The following is an 18418-nucleotide window of genomic DNA, read 5'->3' on the forward strand; positions in this document are numbered from 1 at the left end:
ACAGGCAGCACAAAACATATTCCAGTTATGTCATACATACATTTATAAGCACCCCCTCCCCATAAAGCCTTATGGGGTACACTGTCACACCCTCCCCCTGAACTTACTGCCAGAGACTTGGACACTGTCCATGGCGGAGGCAGTACCTGTAAAATTTCTGTTTGTTTCTGGTCACACTTCCTTTCAGTACCTTGAAACCATATGGTGTCACTCCTGGAGGTTCTAGCCCGTTTTGGGGTCCCTGGTCCCCAGATGCTTGCAAACAGGTAGGGATGTAGTATTGCTAACAGAATGCAGGCAGCAATACTCATTAACGTGGAGGTATCTTGGCATTTAGCCACCAATGCCATGAGGCGGTGTGCCTCAGTTTCCCCTTCTACACAGCAGCATAGGCCTGTTATGCTTTTGCTGCTTTTTACAGGTATGGGCTGTAAAGTAACACGCTGGTGGGGCTGTCCTGTCACCATCCCCAGCATGTATAACAGCTTATTCCACAAATCAAATATGTTCCACATCTTTAAAGAGTTTACCACTAGTGTGAATTCTTTTGTTTGATCCCATAGGTGAATTAGCAAAAGACACAAGGTTAACAGCAAATCTAAAGTGGACAGGCGTCGTTCACTCAATTTGACTTGTTTAGCACCCATTGCATTTTCCCAGTTCTCTGTGCCCTCTGGTAGACCCTCTGATGCAGATTCCTCTGCCTCTTTGGGGAAGACTTCTAGTTCGGGCATGTGCTTGGGTCTTTGGCCAGGAAAGGGTGTACTACAACCATACTTGTCCTCGGCCCCTCCCTCTGGAGTTTCTCTGGGCTGGGCCCCACCCCCTTGTGAAGTTCCTCCCATGAAGAGATTTCCCCCCCCCTGTCTTGGAGAGAGAGTTTTATCTCTTGCAAGTGTAGCAAGAACAGCAGCTTTCCCTGGGGTGCTCTGGACCCCTTTGGGCACCCCACTTGCTGTTTCCAATGGGTCAGCTGGATAGACCCCCTCATCCTGGAGACCTGACCCCCAGGTTTCCCTTAAAACCTGATCCACAGGAGAGGGGGCTGGCATTTCGAATGCAGACTTTTCACCCTCCTCCTGGGAAAGCCCCTCCCCACAAAAGGTGGGTGGACTCTCTGGCCCCCCCTGACCTTCCATCTGGGCTTCCCTCTTTGATCTCCCCTCTGGGTCCGACACTTTTGTGTCTCCTGAAAGGGAAGGTGATCCTGCCCCAGCTGTGGACTCACAGCTACCAGCTACGACAGACCTCTCGCTGGCCAGCAAAATCCCTCCCCTTCCACTCGGGTTGGGCTGGCACTCAGCTATAGAGTCCTTGGGGCCTGTTCCCACCACAGCGGTCCCCAGGACCCCAACTTCCACCTTTGGGACACACGCCTCTGTGCACCCCAGGGCAGGCCCAGCCCCCTGCTGACCTGCAACTTCCTGGCAGTCAGCAGCTGTGGTGGCCTCCTTGCTACAAGGTGGTACATCCCCCTCCCCAGGGGAGATGATTACGGGACAGGAGCTGGCTTCATCCAGCTCCTCCCTCTGGAACTTCCCTTGAGCCCCAGGGCTACAGGAACTGGCCACAACCATCCCTGCCCCCGAAGCTGCATCCTTTACTGCTGCAGAGGAACCTAAGAGACACTCTCCTATTCCCCCAGCAGTCGGTGTGACTTCACCCCCCCCTCTGGGGCTTTTAGCACAAGATTCCTTCTCACTGCTAACCAACCCTGGGACAGATTCTGCCACACTAAAGAAATCATTCCCCAGTAGAAACGGTGCAAAATTGTTTGCCACCGTTGCAACAGTCAGCTCAGCCTGCAAATCCCGAGTTTGCATGTGTACTTTAGCTAAAGGTGCAAGGACTTTGTAACCCCCTACCAGCTCTAATTCTGCCATTTTACCTGGCAACAGATCCTTCTCCTGGATTAGGTCCCTCCTGACCACAGAAATCTCAGCACCCGTGTCCCTTAATCCAAGAAGCATCTGACCATTCAATTTAACAGCATGCATATGCTCATTGCTTGGTTGTGTGGAAGCAAGCTTTACAAACCCTGTGTGGAAAGAGGCCACAGCCTGGCTCTGAGAAGCCGCAGCTTCACTCAGTAAGGGACACTTATTCCTCAGGTGCTCAGTGGACTTACAATGATAGCACCTCTTGGGCTCCTCTGCTTGCACAGGAAATTTGGGTCGAGTACCAGGGGAATGGGGAGGTGACCGCCCAGCCTCTTTTTTCCCAGACCCAGGGGTAAAACGGTGATTCTGCTTTCCCCCAACCTTATACCCTTCTGCCAGTGGTTTGTGTTTGATTGCAGCTTGGGCTTGTTCATAAGAGTCAGCATACTCAGCTAGTTCACCCACTGCATTTACCTTTTTGTCCCACAAATACTGTTTTACCTCATCACTGCACATATTCAGGAAATGTTCCTGAGTAACTAGATCACACATCCCTTCAAAGCTGGTAATGCCTCTCCCCCGCACCCATTTATCTACCAAATCTCTCATTTCATTGGCATAAGCCACATTACTTAATCCAGATCCCCTCTTAAGGCTCCTGAATTTAACCCTGTAGGTTTCAGGTGTAACCTGAAACTGTTTCAAAACCAGTTCCTTAAATTTACCATAGTTTGAAGCATCATCAATAGGCATCTTATTGAATATGTCCAGAGCTCTGCCAGTCAATTTTGCTATCAATGTGGTCATCTTCTGATCTTCAGGGATGGCATGGAGGGTGCACAGTCTCTCAAAGGTGATGAAATATTCGGCGATATCGCTGGACTCATCATACTGTGGACATAGCCGCTCCCATTTGTGGATTTTTGGGGAAGTGGAGCCAGCAGGGGGAGGGTTTAGTCTCTTTGACTCCATAACAGCCAGTTCATGCTTCCGGGCCTCCCTCTGGGCCTCCATAGCCCTCTCGTGGGCAGCTGCCTCTGCCTCCACTCTCGCTGCTGCTGCCTCCGCCCTCGCTGCCTCGACCTCCATAGCTCTCTTGTGGGCAGCCTCTTCCCTTGCATGTTCTGCCTCCATGGCACTAATTTCTAATTGTCTTAGTTCCAGCCGTCTCCTATGTTCACTTTCTCTCTCTTTTGCTTCCAACCTGGCCAGCTTTAGTTTAATAGCAGCGTCACTGGTACTCATTGTCCTGCTTTCTTGTGCTGGGCTACAACCCCTCTGCAGTTCACTGGAACTGAGATCACTAGTACTCATTGTCCTGCTTTCTTGTGCTGGGCCACAACCCCTCTGCAGTTCACTGAAACTGAGATGCACTCAGCTCAGAAGATTCTTAGTTAACAGAGAGCTTCCTTTTCTGTCCCTACTTCCCTTGCCCGAAATAAGCAAACAGAAAATAACAAACCAGTAACCACTTTGTCTGTTCTCCAGCCACCACACTTAAAACTCACTTAAAATCACTACCAGTATCTCAAAGCAATCAGCTGTGCACAGATCCTGCTCGACTACGCCACTGTGACGGGTTGGATCACAGAAACCCCCTTGGGAGCTGCCACCCGATGTGCAAAGACTACCCCTGCTTCTGTTTTCCCTGCCAGCTCAGGACTCCAGCACCCTGTCTTGCTGAGCCAGACACTCCTGTCTGGCTCCAGACACAGACCCAGGGTCTGAATCACTTGTCCCAAAGCTGCAAGTTTACCTGAAAACAGCTCGCAGTAGTGCGCTTGTCTTTAGCACTCAGATGCCCAACTCCCAATGGGGTCTAAACCCAAATAAATCCGTTTTGCCGTGCATAAAGCTTATGCAGGGCAAACTCATAAATTGTTCGCCCTCTATAACACTGATAGAGAGATATGCACAGTTGTTTGCTCCCCCAGGTATTAATACATACTCTGAGTAAATTACTAAATAAAAAGTGATTTTATTAAATACAGACAGTAGGATTTAAGTGGTTCAAAGTAGTAACAGACAGAACAAAGTAAGTCACCAAGCAAAATAAAATAAAATGCGCGAATCTATGCCTGATCAAACTGAATACAGATAATTTCCTCACCAGTTCCAGAGTGCTCCCTTTTACAGGCTAATCTCCTTTTAGCCTGGGTCCAGCAATCACTCACACCCCCTGTAGTTACTGTCCTTTGTTTCAGTCTCCTTCAAGTATCCTGGGGGGGGGGGGGGGGGTGGAGAGGCTCCTTCTTTAGCCAGCTGAAGACAAAATGGAGGGGTCTCCCACAGGTTTAAGTAGACTCTCTCTTGTGGGTGGAGACCTCCCTCCTCTGCAAAGCCCAGCTCCAAGATGGAGTTTTGGAGTCACCTGGGCAAGTCACATGCCCCTGCATGACTCAGTCTTTGCATTGTCCACATGGCATCTTGCATGTCTCCAGGAAGACTTCTCATGTGGATTGGAGCATTCCAAGATGCATTGTTCCCTAAGTGTCTCCTGATCAGGTACTTAACCTGGCAAATTCCTTCCTAAAGAAGCTGACCAAATGCCTCACAAAGCTTGCTTAGAAATCAGGCAAGCATACAGCCCATATTCTTAAGCTCGAGTAGAAAATGATATATACGTACAAATAGGATGAATAGATATAGTAGATCACAACCCTTACGGAGATATGTTACATGGCACAGGCAGCACAAAACATATTCCAGTTATGTCATACATACATTTATAAGCACCCCCTCCCCATAAAGCCTTATGGGGTACACTGTCACAGTGAGGCCTTGGCACTTGTAGTTGATGGTACTTAGAAAAATGGCTCACTGGATGAGACAGTCTCCACATGAGATAAAGGCAGGAGGTGCCAGAAGGGAGCCAGTAGCTCCTTAAGGCAGCAGTCAAAAAGATGTTGGATTGCCCCTCCTGCATTCATGTGCTTGAAGAGCGATGGGAGGAATCTGTGCTCAATGCAAGAAATTCTGGCCTTGACACTGGCGCTTCGTACACTGGCACAGCCATCACTGGTTCTTATCAAAGCACTTATGACACCCTTGCCTAGTGAATTCCAGTCACCAGACTAAGGGCTTGTTGACAGTTAGGATGATGAGAGCTGCTGTTTGGATTCAAATGAAACAGAAAAGTCATCTGATACTGAATACATCACTGTGGAGAAGTGACAGTGAGTCTTGAGGGGAGAATCCTGCCTTTCCTCAATCCTTGCAGAAACTGTTCAAGACAGCTACTTCTAATTGAAGCTGGTCAAGGCATCTACAAGGACTATAGCTTAGAGGTATCTTGGCCTGGAAGCCCCATTCAAAAGGGTTACCATGCCTTTGTATCCTGTTTTGGACCAGCCCATGAATAATGCGTGGCTGAATGCAGCTGCTATGGTCTTGAAGGCAGCTGAAAAAAGTTTTAGCTTCAAAACATACCTTCAATAAGTCCCTGTTCTGGGCTTTCCAGCAGCTCTTCAACATCAGCTTGGTTCAGGAGTGGTTTTGGTCTTCACACCCAAAACGGAAAAGATCAATCAATGATTATACTATTATATAAGAAGGGAAAGGGACTTAAACTTTGTTTTAGCAGTTTTATTGCTAACGTCTCATTTGCTTTGGCAGAAAATGAGAAATTTAAGGAAACGGTTGAAGCACTTCACCCGGATATTCTCCTCCAGACAGAGTTAAACTTACAGTTCCCAAAATGAGGGACTCCCATGTTGAACCCTGTGCACTACAGAACTTGTTTGCAAGGAGGAGAGGCCAAGATTTCTTGTTTCCAAGAAAAGTTTTGTTTTCTTTCCAAGTGTCCCTTTTTTGTTAGCCAATTTTTGCACAGGGTGTTGTTCCTGACTGATACCTTTCTGGATGTATGTTGTCTGATGATGGATTTTGAAGAGAGAGATCTCTTCTATCCATCCTTTCTTTCTCCCTGTTTAAACAGTTGACATTGGCCTTGTTATTGCTGCTCAGAGTAGCTTTATTTTCATTTTTCTTCTGGGATATCCCTAGAACTTCTTACTCTTGAAGTGAGAATCCCACAAGGTGGTGGTATTTTTATAGAGGGAAACATTACTTGCCTTGTAATTGTTTCTCTCAAGGTGGAGAAGATCATTTCACAAGATTTACTCACCAATCCATTCCCCTCAGTGTTAAAGGTTCTCTTTTTACTTGTCTTTCCCTATTTCACCTTGTTTTTCATTATTCTGAGGCATTTTTTGATCCTATGTCAATTTAATTCAAGGCAATCATCTTTCAGAGAGATTCAACTCCTGCTCAGTTGAAAGAACTTATTGAAACACTTGAAGGGGAAGGGCAGTGTTTATACTTCTTTACAAGTATAAATGGTGACAGTGGGTTACCCTGCTGTCATTGCTCAAAAAGGATTTGTTTAAAAAAAATAGAGAGAGAGAGAGAGAGAGAGTGAAGAGCTAGGGGAGTTCAAATCAGTCTCCAGCTAAACCCAGGAATGAGAATCCTGCACAATATCTTGTGAGAAGTAGAATTACAGGAAGAGTAATTTTCCTTTGTCATTGGTATTCATTGAGATTTTCAAATCTGGCTTTTAGGAAATAAAAATGTAGTATGGCTTTAAAAGGGTTTTCTCCTCTTCTATTCCAGACTGTTTGTGTGGAGAAAAATGAAACGTTGGGTGGAACCTGTTTGAATGTTGGCTGCATTCCTTCCAAGGCAAGTGTGCATTTATCTCTAATTTGTATCATTTTTTCACTGTGGATTTGAATAGTGATGCAGTGTGAAGAGCCCAGGGGACAGATCCTCAGATGATGTAAATTGTCATAGTTCCATTGTCATTGTCATAGTTCCATTCACTAGACTGGAAAAAGAAGGGGAACGGATAGCAACACAAGGAGAGAGAAACAGATTTATTTCAGAGCGCCAATGAGCTGACAAGATTATGGCGTTAACCAACTAAACACAATCAAGGCTCTTCTATTAGAAACACTATGATTACCGCAGATGATCAATTCTTTAAACCTCTAGCATGAGTGAGCTTATTCTGAAAGGGCTTGCAGCATTAAGTCAAAGATGGTCATAATGCTGTTTCTGCATTTATAAACGAGTGAGCCGTTTACGGTTCATAGTCATTTAGTGTCTATTTTCAGGTTGTTGTTGGCTGTGGTAATGGTCATCTTGAGATGTTCGTGGAAAGGAAAATTCCCATTTCAGATGATTTGCTATTGGGATACTGCAGCTAATATTGCCCCATGGTCTGTTGTAATGTATTTACAAATATTTTATATAGATTAACAACCTAACTTGTCTTTTTCCTTTTCTGTTGTGAAAAAAATTGCTTTGTGAAGGTATTTCCTGTCATCTGGTAACATACTTTGCCACATTGGTAACTATTTCTGTTTTCTCATTCTGACTTCTTTGTCTGCTTAAAAAAGAAAAAACCTCATTACAGGCCTCCCATCTGAATCAGTCTTTCAAAGCCCGCTTGCTTGGGAGGAATATCTCTGGGGTTTGTTTTGTTTTTGTTTTTTTGATGGAATTTAAACCCAAGGTCTTAAACGTGTGCCGTCATTAAATATCCCCATTTCGTTCCTGGTGTCAATAGTGGTGTTTTGGACAAATTTCCAGTCTGGGTAATTAAATTTTACTTAAATTCCCCTTGAAGTTTCAGTTGAACACAATAATCTTTGCTCCCGATTTAAGCTATGGTGCAGAAATGTTGCTCTGTGCTGTTGAAAGAGCTGTTGTTTCAGTGGTGAATGAAGTGATCCCTGTATAGAATTTATCTTTCCAAGTTTCTAAAGCACTTGGAGATCCTTCAAGATGAGAGGCTTTGGGAGCAGAACATAATGGAAGATATATTTTATCTGTCACTTGGGAGTTATAGTTAGGGCTCCGTGACTTCATGCAACCTCCCAGCAGTGGCTGGAGCAGCAGCAGGCCCTCCATAGCTTTCCCCTTCCCGGTGGCGGCCAGAGCAGCAGCGGGCCCCTGGGGCTGCTCCATCTCTCCCCCCTTCCCCCCCCCGCAGTGGTCGGAGCAGCTGCTGGCCCCCCTGGGGCTTCCCCCCCCTGCGGCGCCCCCCTCCTCCCTCTCCCTCCCCCCCCCCCGATTCAATCAGGGGTATTTATGATGTAAGTCATGGACAGATCATGGGCAGTGATTTTTTTTGTTTCTTGCCCGTGACCTGTCCATGACTTTTACTAAAAATACCCGTGATTAAATCGTAGCCTTAGCTATAGTTATATGGTTAGTTCTGTGGTTGCCACCTAGCTTCTCCACTTACAGAAATGGGATAAGAGTTGTGAAGTGGGATTTATGCCCAGCTTCTAGGCCTTCTCCTGAGGCCATTTGTCACTGCCCTGTGTAATAGGGAGTGCTGAATAGGAAGCAGTACTGGATCAAAACTACCAGATTGACCGCAACACTCGGAACATGTGCAATATTTTTCATTACAAACTGTGCTCACAGCATGCAAGTGAATAACATAACAGACATCATGATAAGCATAATGATAAACTGTCTCTCACTGTTTCAAATTCAAGCTTTTACTAAATCTCCATGGTATGCATTCATAGCAAGAGATCCATTAATATCTAAAGAAAAGTTTGCACTGCTTTGTGATACTTAGCTTCTGAGCAAAAATAAGAACATAAGAACAGCCGTACCGGATCAGACCAAAGGTCCATATAGCCCAGTATCCTGTCTACCGACAGTGGCCAATGCCAGGTGCCCCAGAGGGAGTGGACCTAACAGGCAATGATCAAGTGATCTCTCTCCTGCCATCCATCTCCATCCTCAGACAAACAGAGGCTAGGGACACCATTCCTTACCCATCCTGGCTAATAGCCATTAATGGATTTAACCACCATGAATTTATCCAGTTCTCTTTTAAATGCTGTTATAGTCCTAGCCTTCACAACCTCCTCAGGTAAGGAGTTCCATAAGTTGACTGTGCGCTGCGTGAAGAAGAACTTCCTTGTATTTGTTTTAAATCTGCTGCCTGTTAATTTCATTTGGTGACCCCTAGTTCTTGTATTATGGGAATAAGTAAATAACTTTTCCTTATCCACTTTCTCCACATCACTCATAATTTTATATACCTCTATCATATCCCCCCTTAGTCTCCTCTTTTCCAAGCTGAAGAGTCCTAGCCTCTTTAATCTCTCCTCATGTGGGACCCGTTCAAAACCTCTAATCATTTTAGTTGCCCTTTTCTGAACCTTTTCTACTGCCAATATATCTTTTTTGAGATGAGGAGACCACATCTGTACGCAGCATTCGAGATGTGGGCGTACCATCGATTTATATAAGGGCAATAATATATTCTCAGTCTTATTCTCTATCCCCTTTTTAATTATTCCTAACATCCTGTTTGCTTTTTTGACTGCCTCTGCACACTGCGTGGACATCTTCAGAGAACTATCCACGATGACTCCAAGATCTTTTTCCTGACTTGTTGTAGCTCAATTAGCCCCCATCATATTGTCTGTATAGTTGGGGTTATTTTTTTCCAAAGTGCATTACTTTACCTTTATCCACATTAAATTTCATTTACCATTTTGTTGCCCAATCACTTAGTTTTGTGAGATCTTTTTGAAGTTCGTGACAGTCTGCTTTGGTCTTAACTATCTTGAACAGTTTAGTATCATCTGCAAACTTTGCCACCTCACTGTTTACCCATTTCTCCAGATCATTTATGAATAAGTTGAATATGATTGGTCGGAGGACTGACCCTTGGGGAATACCACTAGTTACCCCTCTCCATTCTGAGAATTTATCATTAATTCCTACCATTTGTTCCCGTCTTTTAACCAGTTCTCAATCCATGAAAGGACCTTCCCTTTTATCCCATGACAGCTTAATTTACGTAAGAGCCTTTGGTGAGGGACCTTGTCAAAGGCTTTCTGGAAATCTAAGTACACTATGTCCACTGGATTCCCCCCCTTGTCCACATGTTTGTTGACCCCTTCAAAGAACTCTAATAGATTAGTAAAACATGATTTCCCTTTACAGAAACCATGTTGACTATTGCTCAACAGTTTGTTTTTCTATGTGTCTGACAATTTTATTCTTAACTATTGTTTCGACTAATTTGCCCGGTACTGAAGTTAGACTTACCAGTCTGTAATTGCCGGGATCACCTCTAGAGCCCTTTTTAAATATTGGTGTTACATTAGCTAACTTCCAGTCATTGGGTACAGAAGTCGATTTAAAGGACAGGTTACAAACCTTAGTTAATAGTTCCGGAACTTCACATTTGAGTTCATTCAGAACTCTTGTGTGAATGCCATCTGGTCCCGGTGACTTGTTAATGTTAAGTTTATCAATTAATTCCAAAACCTCCTCTAGTGACACTTCAATCTGTGACAGTTCCTCAGATTTGTCACCTACAAAAGCTGACTCAGGTTTGGGAATCTCCTGAACATCCTCAGCTGTGAAGACTGAAGCAAAGAATCCATTTAGTTTCTTAGCGTCTTTAAGCGCTCCTTTTGTATCTCGATCATCAAGGGGCCCCACTGGTTGTTTAGCAGGCTTCCTGCTTCTGATGTACTTAAAAAACATTTTGTTATTACCTTTGGAGTTTTTGGCTAGCTGTTCTTCAAACTCCTCTTTGGCTTTTCTTATTACATTCTTGCACTTAATTTGGCAGCGTTTATGCTCCTTTCTATTTGCCTCACTAGGATTTGATTTCCACTTTTTAAAGGAAGTCTTTTTATCTCTCACTGCTTTTACATGGTTGTTAAGCCACGGTGGCTCTTTTTTAGTTCTTTTACTGTGTTTCTTAATTTGGGGTATACATTGAAGTTGGGCCTCTATTATGGTGTCTTTAAAAAGGACAGGGATTTCACTTTAGTCACTGTACTTTTTAACTTCTGTTTAACCAACCCCCTCATTTTTGCATAGTTCCCCCTTTTGAAATTAAATGCCACAGTGTTGGGCTGTTGAGATGTTCTTCCCACCACAGGGATGTTGAATGCTATTGTATTATGGTCACTATTTCCAAGCGGTCCTGTTATAGTTACCTCTTGGACCAGCTCCTGCGTTCTGCTCAGGACTAAATCTAGAGTTGTCTCTCCCCTTGTGGGTTCCCATACCAGCTGCTCCATGAAGCAGTCATTTAAAGTATCGAGAAACTTTATCTCTGCATTTCGTCCTGAAGTGAAATGTTCCCAGTCAATATGGGGATAATTGAAATCCCCCACTAATTTCCCTTAGCATTTCATCATCACTATCACTGTTCTGCTCAGATGGTCTATAATAGATCCCTAATGTTATATTCTTATTAGAGCATGAAATTTCTATCCATAGAGATTCTATGGAACATGTGGATTCACTTAAGATTTTTACTTCATTTGATTCTACATTTTCTTTCACATATAGTGCTACTCCCCCTACTGCACGACCTGTTCTGTCCTTCCGATATATTTTGTACCCCGGAATGATTGTGTCCCATTGATTGTCCTTAGTCCACCAGGTTTCTGTGATGCCTGTTATATCAATATCCTCCTTTATCACAAGACACTCTAGTTCACCCATCTTATTATTTAGACTTCTAGCATTTGTGTACAAGCACTTTAAAAACTTGTCACTGTTTGTCTACCCTTTTCTGATATGTCAGATTCTTTATGTGAATGTTTATCATCTGATCTGGCCCTTACATTATCCTCCTCCATCCTCTGCTCCTGACTATAACCCGGAGAGTCTCTATCATTAGACTCTCCCCTAAGAGAAGTCTCTGTCCAATTCACATGCTCCTCTGCAGCACTCGGCTTTCCCCCATCTCCTAGTTTAAAAACTGTTCTACAACCTTTTTAATGTTTAGTGCCAGCAGTCTGGTTCCACTTTGGTTTAGGTGGAGCCCATCTCTCCTGTATAGGCTCCCCCCATCCCAAAAGTTTCCCCAGTTCCTAATGAATGTGAACCCCTCCTCTCTACACCATCATCTCATCCATGCATTGAGACTCTGAAGCTCTGCCTGCCTACCTGGCCCTGCGCGTGGAACTGGGAGCATTTCTGAGAATGCCACCATAGAGGTCCCGGATTTCAGTCTCTTCCCTAGCAGCCTAAATTTGGCCTCCAGGACAACTCTCCTACCCTTCCCTATGTCATTGGTACCTACATGTACCACAACTACTGGCTCCTTCCCAGCACCACATAAGTCCGTCTAGATGCCTCGAGAGATCCGCAACCTTCGCACCAGGCAGGCAAGTCACCATACGGTTCTCCTGGTCATCACAAACCCAGCTATCTACGTTTCAATGCTCGAATCTCCCATTACTAACACCTGCCTTTTCGTAGCAACTGGAGTTCCTTCCCCCGGAGAGGCAACCTCAGTGCAAGAGGCAACCCCAGCACCGTCTGGAAGGAGGGTCCCAACTATGGGAAGGTTTCCCTCTGCTCCCGTTGACTGCTCTGCTTCCCTGGGCCTTTCATCCTCCTCAACAGCACAGGGGCTGTCTGACCAGAGTGGGACAATTCTACAGTGTCCCGGAAAGCCTCATCAGCATACCTCTCTGCCTCTCTTAACTCCTCCAGTTCTGCTACCCTGGCCTCCAAAGTCCGTACGTGGTCTCTGAGGGCCAGGAGCTCCTTGCACTGAATGTACACATATGCCACCCGCCCACAGGGCAGGTAATCATACATGCTGCACTCAGTGCAATAAACTGGATAGCCCCCACTCTGCAGCTGGGCTGCTGCCTGCATTGTCTCCTAGTTAATGGAAGGGTGGTTTAAGCAAGAAGTTTTGAATGTAGTGAAAGGGTGGTTTAAGCAAGAAGTTTTGCCAGGTACATAGAAGGGCTCAGTGCATTTAAAGTTCAGTAGTAAAAGAATTCTAATATAAATACTGGCACATGTGTTTTTTAATTCTGTAAGTCAGCTGAGCATTCTTCATAACAATCTCTCTAATAAAGGTAATACTCTATACAATGTAGTGAAAACCTTTCCAGGCATCTGTTGCAAATCAGATTTAGCAGTGAATAGTAATGGGAAATGACCTTTAGGATCTGATTAAGGAGCTTTCACTCTTTTATGTCTTGAATTTATCCTCATTTAAGGTTTTTATGTACATGCTGTTTGAACCTCACGGCTAAACTTAGATGCCATCCACAGTTTATTTTTGAACAAGGAGGAAAAAAGGTCCCTTAATAAAAGGGGAGAATAGTCCGTACTCATTATGGCAATAGTAAGTTATTAAGTTCTCTGCCAAAATCCAATCACAGTAAAAGTGTTGGTGTGTGTTTGTTCATGGCTTTTCTAACATAAACATTTTTCCTTTCTAATTGCTGAAGACTTACACAGTGGTGATGCCGACCGGAGAGTAATTTCTAAGTAGTCACAAATTAAAAAAAACAGGTTGATAAAAATGTTAGTTTTGCATATAGACGCTGCTTACATTTATCTGGTTCGCAAAAACAAACCTGATTATCTCAGCCTGACAAACTGTAGTTTTACTCAGAATATATACATAAACTGTATTATCACAATTATAAATTATGTATTTTTGAGGTTCATTTGCAGCCTCCTGTAGTCCCAGTTTTCTAGACTTTGGCATTCTGCAGATTTTTGCTCCTTTGCCCTGTTGCAGATTCACTGAAGTACAAACGCATCATCCTCATGCATCTCCTCTGGCTCTCCACTTCAGAGTACAGTTTAGAATTGTCCTTGTTACAGCAGAACCTCAGAGTTATGAACACCAGAGTTACGAACTGACCAGTCAACCCCACACCTCATTTGGAACCAGAGTATGCAAATACTGTGTTAAACGTAAACTACTTAAAAAAAAAAAAAAGGCAGCATTTTTCTTCTGCATAGTAATGTTTCAAAGTTGTTGTAAACTTTTGAGAGAACAACCAGAACGTTTTGTTCAGAGTTACAAACAACCTCCATTACCGAGGAGTTTGTAAATCTGAGGTGGTATTGTATCAGAAGGACAATTATAACTTATTTTTTTAACTAGGTCTGTTTCCTGCTCCTCCTCCAAGTTTTTCTATATCCTCATGTTCCCTCAGAAGTGAGATTATGCGGTAGGGCAGAGAACAAGACAATTTTCCTCTGCAGCTCTTTGTCTCTGGAACATCCTAATTGTGTCTGTCTTGAAGCTCCATAACATTGTAATTCTCAATGATAATCTAGTGGGCCAAATTCATGCCTGGTTTAACTCTGTTAAAGTCAGCAGAATTAAATGAGGCTTGAATGTGGCTTTTCTTTCTCTAGTTTAATTATGTCTTAATTTTGCTCTCCCTCTGTGTGCAGTTTAACTTTGTAACTGTGTTTAATGCCTAAAAAATTTGGAAAATGGCTTGTATAAAATATACTACATAAAATTAAATTGTGTCCTAATGTACCTTTTTAATTTTGAATAAAGGTTTTGTAGTGATAATGGTGAAAGTGTTAATTGAAAACTAGTACTAAAATAATTTCTGCTGATGTTGGAATGAACAGTGATCTCAGCTGCTTGAATGTTTTTAATATGATACGATCTGATTCCATACTAAATGAATTCTTTTTTTTTTCTATGTAATAGGCTTTGCTGAACAACTCACATCTGTATCATTTGGCCCATGGAAAGGATTTTGCTAGTAGGGGAATTGAAAGTGAGTATGCAGTACAAGTTAGTGGTATTGCAAACAAGTATGGTTTTGCGCAGTGTCTTTTAAATATGCAAATCTTTGATTACTTTAACTGCTTGAATAGGTAGTAAGAAAACTTAGCAGGTTTTCCAAAATCAACTGAAATGTTAGAGACTTGTTTCTATTCCTTGAAATCAGCTTCTTGGATAATTTTGACTTAGAATGTTTCATTTATTGCTGTAACAAAATAGAACTGGCCTCTAGCCATATTTGAAAAATATAAGGTTATTTTTTGTATTTTGATGGCAGAATGCTGTCTTTAGCCCAGTTAGTGGGGGTCATTCCGCGCATCTTACTGTGACATACAGAACTCATTTGTTTTCAGATAACTTTTAAGTTAAGAGATGGATAAAGATACTGAAATACAAGGGAAAAGTAAAGCTGTATTAAAAAATTATAGTTACAGGAATCCACTTGAATTTAGAGAAGATGATGGAGCAGAAAAGTGGTGCGGTGAAGTCCTTGACAGGTGGAATTGCCCATTTGTTTAAACAGAACAAGGTTAGTTTGGGCTGTTTGTCTGTCATATTGTTTTTCTGGGTAAATTTCTCCTTTTCTATTAAATCTCCTTTTCACCTCAGAGATTAATTAGAATGGGTAATGAATGATCAGCAGTGATGGAATTTGACCACTTCACTTTTGGGAAGACTTGATTATCTGCAGTTCACTATTTTTATATTTAGTTATTTTTTCCTTTCACATTATTTTCCAGTTTGCAATATAGTGATATCAAGGTTAGTTTATCCGTGGAGAATTCATGCTTCGCTAGAGATGTATTGAGATTCAAGTTATTTTGGTTGTAAAATATTTATGCATTAATTTAAATTGTGAAAGTTTGTATTTACTGTATTCTCATTTGTAAAGGTCGTACATGTGCCTGGATTTGGAAAAATAACTGGCAAAAACCAAGTCACAGTATCCAAAGAAGATGGTAGCACTCAGGTTATCAATACAAAGAATATCCTCATAGCCACGGGTTCAGAAGTTTCGCCGTTCCCTGGAATTACGGTATAATTTAAATAGTAACCTTTAATGGTACAGTGTTTTTCATTATCGTGTTATTACTGGTTGTCATTACTGAGTAACAATTTTCTATAGCTTATTAGTTATTGCTGTGAGATAGATACTTTAGACAGTTTGAATTTTGTATATAGTATACAGAAAATCTCTGTAAACTTCCTTCTTGAGGAGGTAAAAAGCTTTCTCCTTCGTTCATTATTAGATTGATGAAGACACAATTGTATCATCAACTGGTGCACTATCACTGAAACAAGTCCCTGAAAAGATGGTTGTAATTGGTGCAGGAGTCATTGGTGTGGAGTTGGTAAGAGGCTTATTTATACAACTTATGCTTCTAGTAGATAAAGAAACAGGATGTAACCATTTGGCACAGATGGATCTGGAATTACAAATGTTAATCTGTACATTGTGTTAGTATTTAATAGGGGATGATACGGCTGAGGGGATTTTTAATGTGTGAGAGAGAGAGAGAGAGAGCATTTCCTCTCCAAGTCACTGGTTAGATCATCCCACATTGGCAGTGAGCAAGAGTTATGATCTGATGGCTGAGTGATAGTCTATATGAAAAGCCAGGTTGTAGTTCAGTTCTCAGTGGACAAGTGTCCACATTATTAAAACTACTGTAACTTGTTGGCAGTCTCAGCAGAGAGTTGGAGGATTGGATGAGCATAAAGGGTGAAGTACATTCTTGCCTCTAAAGCTCTCCCAGTTCAGTGATATGGGGAAGCTTGTACTGCAGTTGCCCCTGCTGAACCTGGTCTGTACATTAATAGAGAACTTCACTGTAAAGGGCTGTCATTTTAGCACCTTTAGAAGCATAAACACACTTGCAGCATTTAACATCAGGAAATCTTGTTGATAGGCTGTTTGTTTATCATAGCTAATAACCAATGGAGTAACATTTTGGAATTGAAAGAGGCCATGCAGCACTTCTAGGTCTGTCTCCTTTCTCCCCCTGTACCCTGCCCATCCCCACATAGATCTAATATTTCAAAAATATATTCTTTGGCCTTACAAAACTACCTTGAAAATGTGGTCAGATCATGCCATGCCCAGCCCAGGCACAAAATCTACTCACCAGCTTTTTACTTTGATTTTAATGGGAAAAAACTGCAATATTTTACTTTCTCTCTAAAGTGTATGGGTGTGAGTGGGGGAGACTTGCTTAAGACAGGTAGATTTTTGCAAGGATGATGATGATGGTTATAGCTCTTGCTTTTGCAATTGCTTATGCACTTTTTGGCGCAGTGACTTGGACAGTGAGTTCTCTTAAGTAAAATTAAAGCTATCTGGCATTGTTTTGATAGGTATGTACTTACAACATTTAGTTCTATTGCCAAGGCAACCAGTGAGCGAAGTAGTGTGCACAGCTAGTCTACGAGGAAATGAGCTTACGTTATTGTGTGTCCTCCCTTCACCATTCCTGTGCCCCAACTTTTGCATGTTTGTTTCATACACCATTTGCATCTTATTGACCTAGACTAGGGATCTCAAAGTCAAATCACCACGAGGGCCACATGAGGACTAGTACATTGACCCAAGGGCCGCATCACTGAAACCTTTTCATACAACGATACAAAAGTATAGTCAAAAATGAAGAGTAATATAGTATGCTATTAAAAGTCAATGTATTAACTTTTTAAAAACTGTAATGCAAAGAGGGGTTTTAATAAAATATAAACACCTGTAACTATTCCTTATGTGGTCAGTAATATTGATGATTATCTACACAAACAGTCTATCAACATAGCTGTAATGGCAGGAACTTTATAACATAACTATTCGTACAAAATACTTTGCCACTTTTAACAAACATTCTTCCCAACCACTCACAGCAAAGAATCATACATACTGAACTTCATACCTCAGACTGCTTGTCTAGTCCATGAGGCCCTGCTGCTGCCTCATCAATTCCCACCCATTCCCCGTCCTCATTCCAACCCCTTTTCCAAATCCTGCCCCTGGCTCTGCCTCTTCTCCGCCTCCTCCCCTAAGCGCACCACATCCCCGCTCCTCCCCCGTCCTCCCTGGAAAGTCCTAAGCGCCACCAAACAGCTGTTTGGTGGTGGGAAGTGCTGGGAGGTAGGCGGAGGAGTGGGGATGCAGCACGCTGGGGGCGAGGGGAGCTTGGCTGCCAGTGGAGTTGGTGCCTATGGCGGGCTGCAGGAAATAACTCCGGTCCATGGGCTGCATGTTTGAGACCCTGACCTAGACTATAAGATCTTTGGGATAAGGACTGACTTTTTATTACAAATTTGTACAGCACCTAGCACCACAAGGTCACAGTCCCTGTGACTGTAATACATATAAACAATCTAATACATACATATTCCCAGGTGGAGTTATGGGCACATATCATGTTTAGCACTATTGTAGTGCTCCAATGAAGGCCTTGTCATGCTATGCATTGCCCCATCCTGAAGAACTTACAATCTAAGCAGTAAATATTAAACTATGGAAGATTGCAGTTTCTCTTTCAAAGGTGTTTTTCTTTTTAAAAACAAAATAATGGTTTATTGTATTGACTGCAGGGTTCAGTTTGGCAGCGTCTTGGTGCAGATGTGACAGCTGTTGAGTTCTTGGGCCATGTTGGTGGAATGGGTATTGATATGGAGATCTCTAAAAACTTTCAGCGCATCCTTCAGAAACAAGGACTCAAATTTAAACTAAATACCAAGGTTACTGGTGCCACCAAGAGGCCAGATGGAAAGATTGATGTTTCGTAAGTGCTTAACACATGAAATCTGGGGCTGATATATCCTTCCCTACCAGAAATCTAACTAAAAGTACAGCTTTAGATTTGGGGTATAATTTACTGTATAAATAAAACTACAAACAATGACAGTGGGACATGAATCCAAATATCAACTAAATTGAAAGCTAAGGCTGGTTTAAACTGTATTCCTAACTTACTCA

At 42.6% G+C, this 18418-nt stretch overlaps 1 protein-coding gene across 3 annotated transcripts in view; it reads left to right on the forward strand.

Annotated features, from left to right (window-relative positions):
- Positions 1–18418, forward strand: part of DLD (dihydrolipoamide dehydrogenase) — a 55349-nt gene that overhangs the window by 9804 nt on the left and 27127 nt on the right. For all 3 annotated transcript variants that reach the window (XM_008173648.4, XM_024110206.3, XM_005292341.4), the window contains exons 4-9: positions 6495–6563; positions 14377–14446; positions 14883–14983; positions 15347–15490; positions 15705–15806; positions 18034–18224. In XM_008173648.4, the coding sequence (XP_008171870.2) occupies positions 6495–6563; positions 14377–14446; positions 14883–14983; positions 15347–15490; positions 15705–15806; positions 18034–18224 (677 nt within the window). The remainder of the gene's footprint in view (positions 1–6494; positions 6564–14376; positions 14447–14882; positions 14984–15346; positions 15491–15704; positions 15807–18033; positions 18225–18418) is intronic.

Source organism: Chrysemys picta, chromosome 1, assembly GCF_011386835.1.
Source record: "Chrysemys picta bellii isolate R12L10 chromosome 1, ASM1138683v2, whole genome shotgun sequence".
In the NCBI taxonomy this organism is placed as follows: domain Eukaryota; kingdom Metazoa; phylum Chordata; order Testudines; family Emydidae; genus Chrysemys; species Chrysemys picta.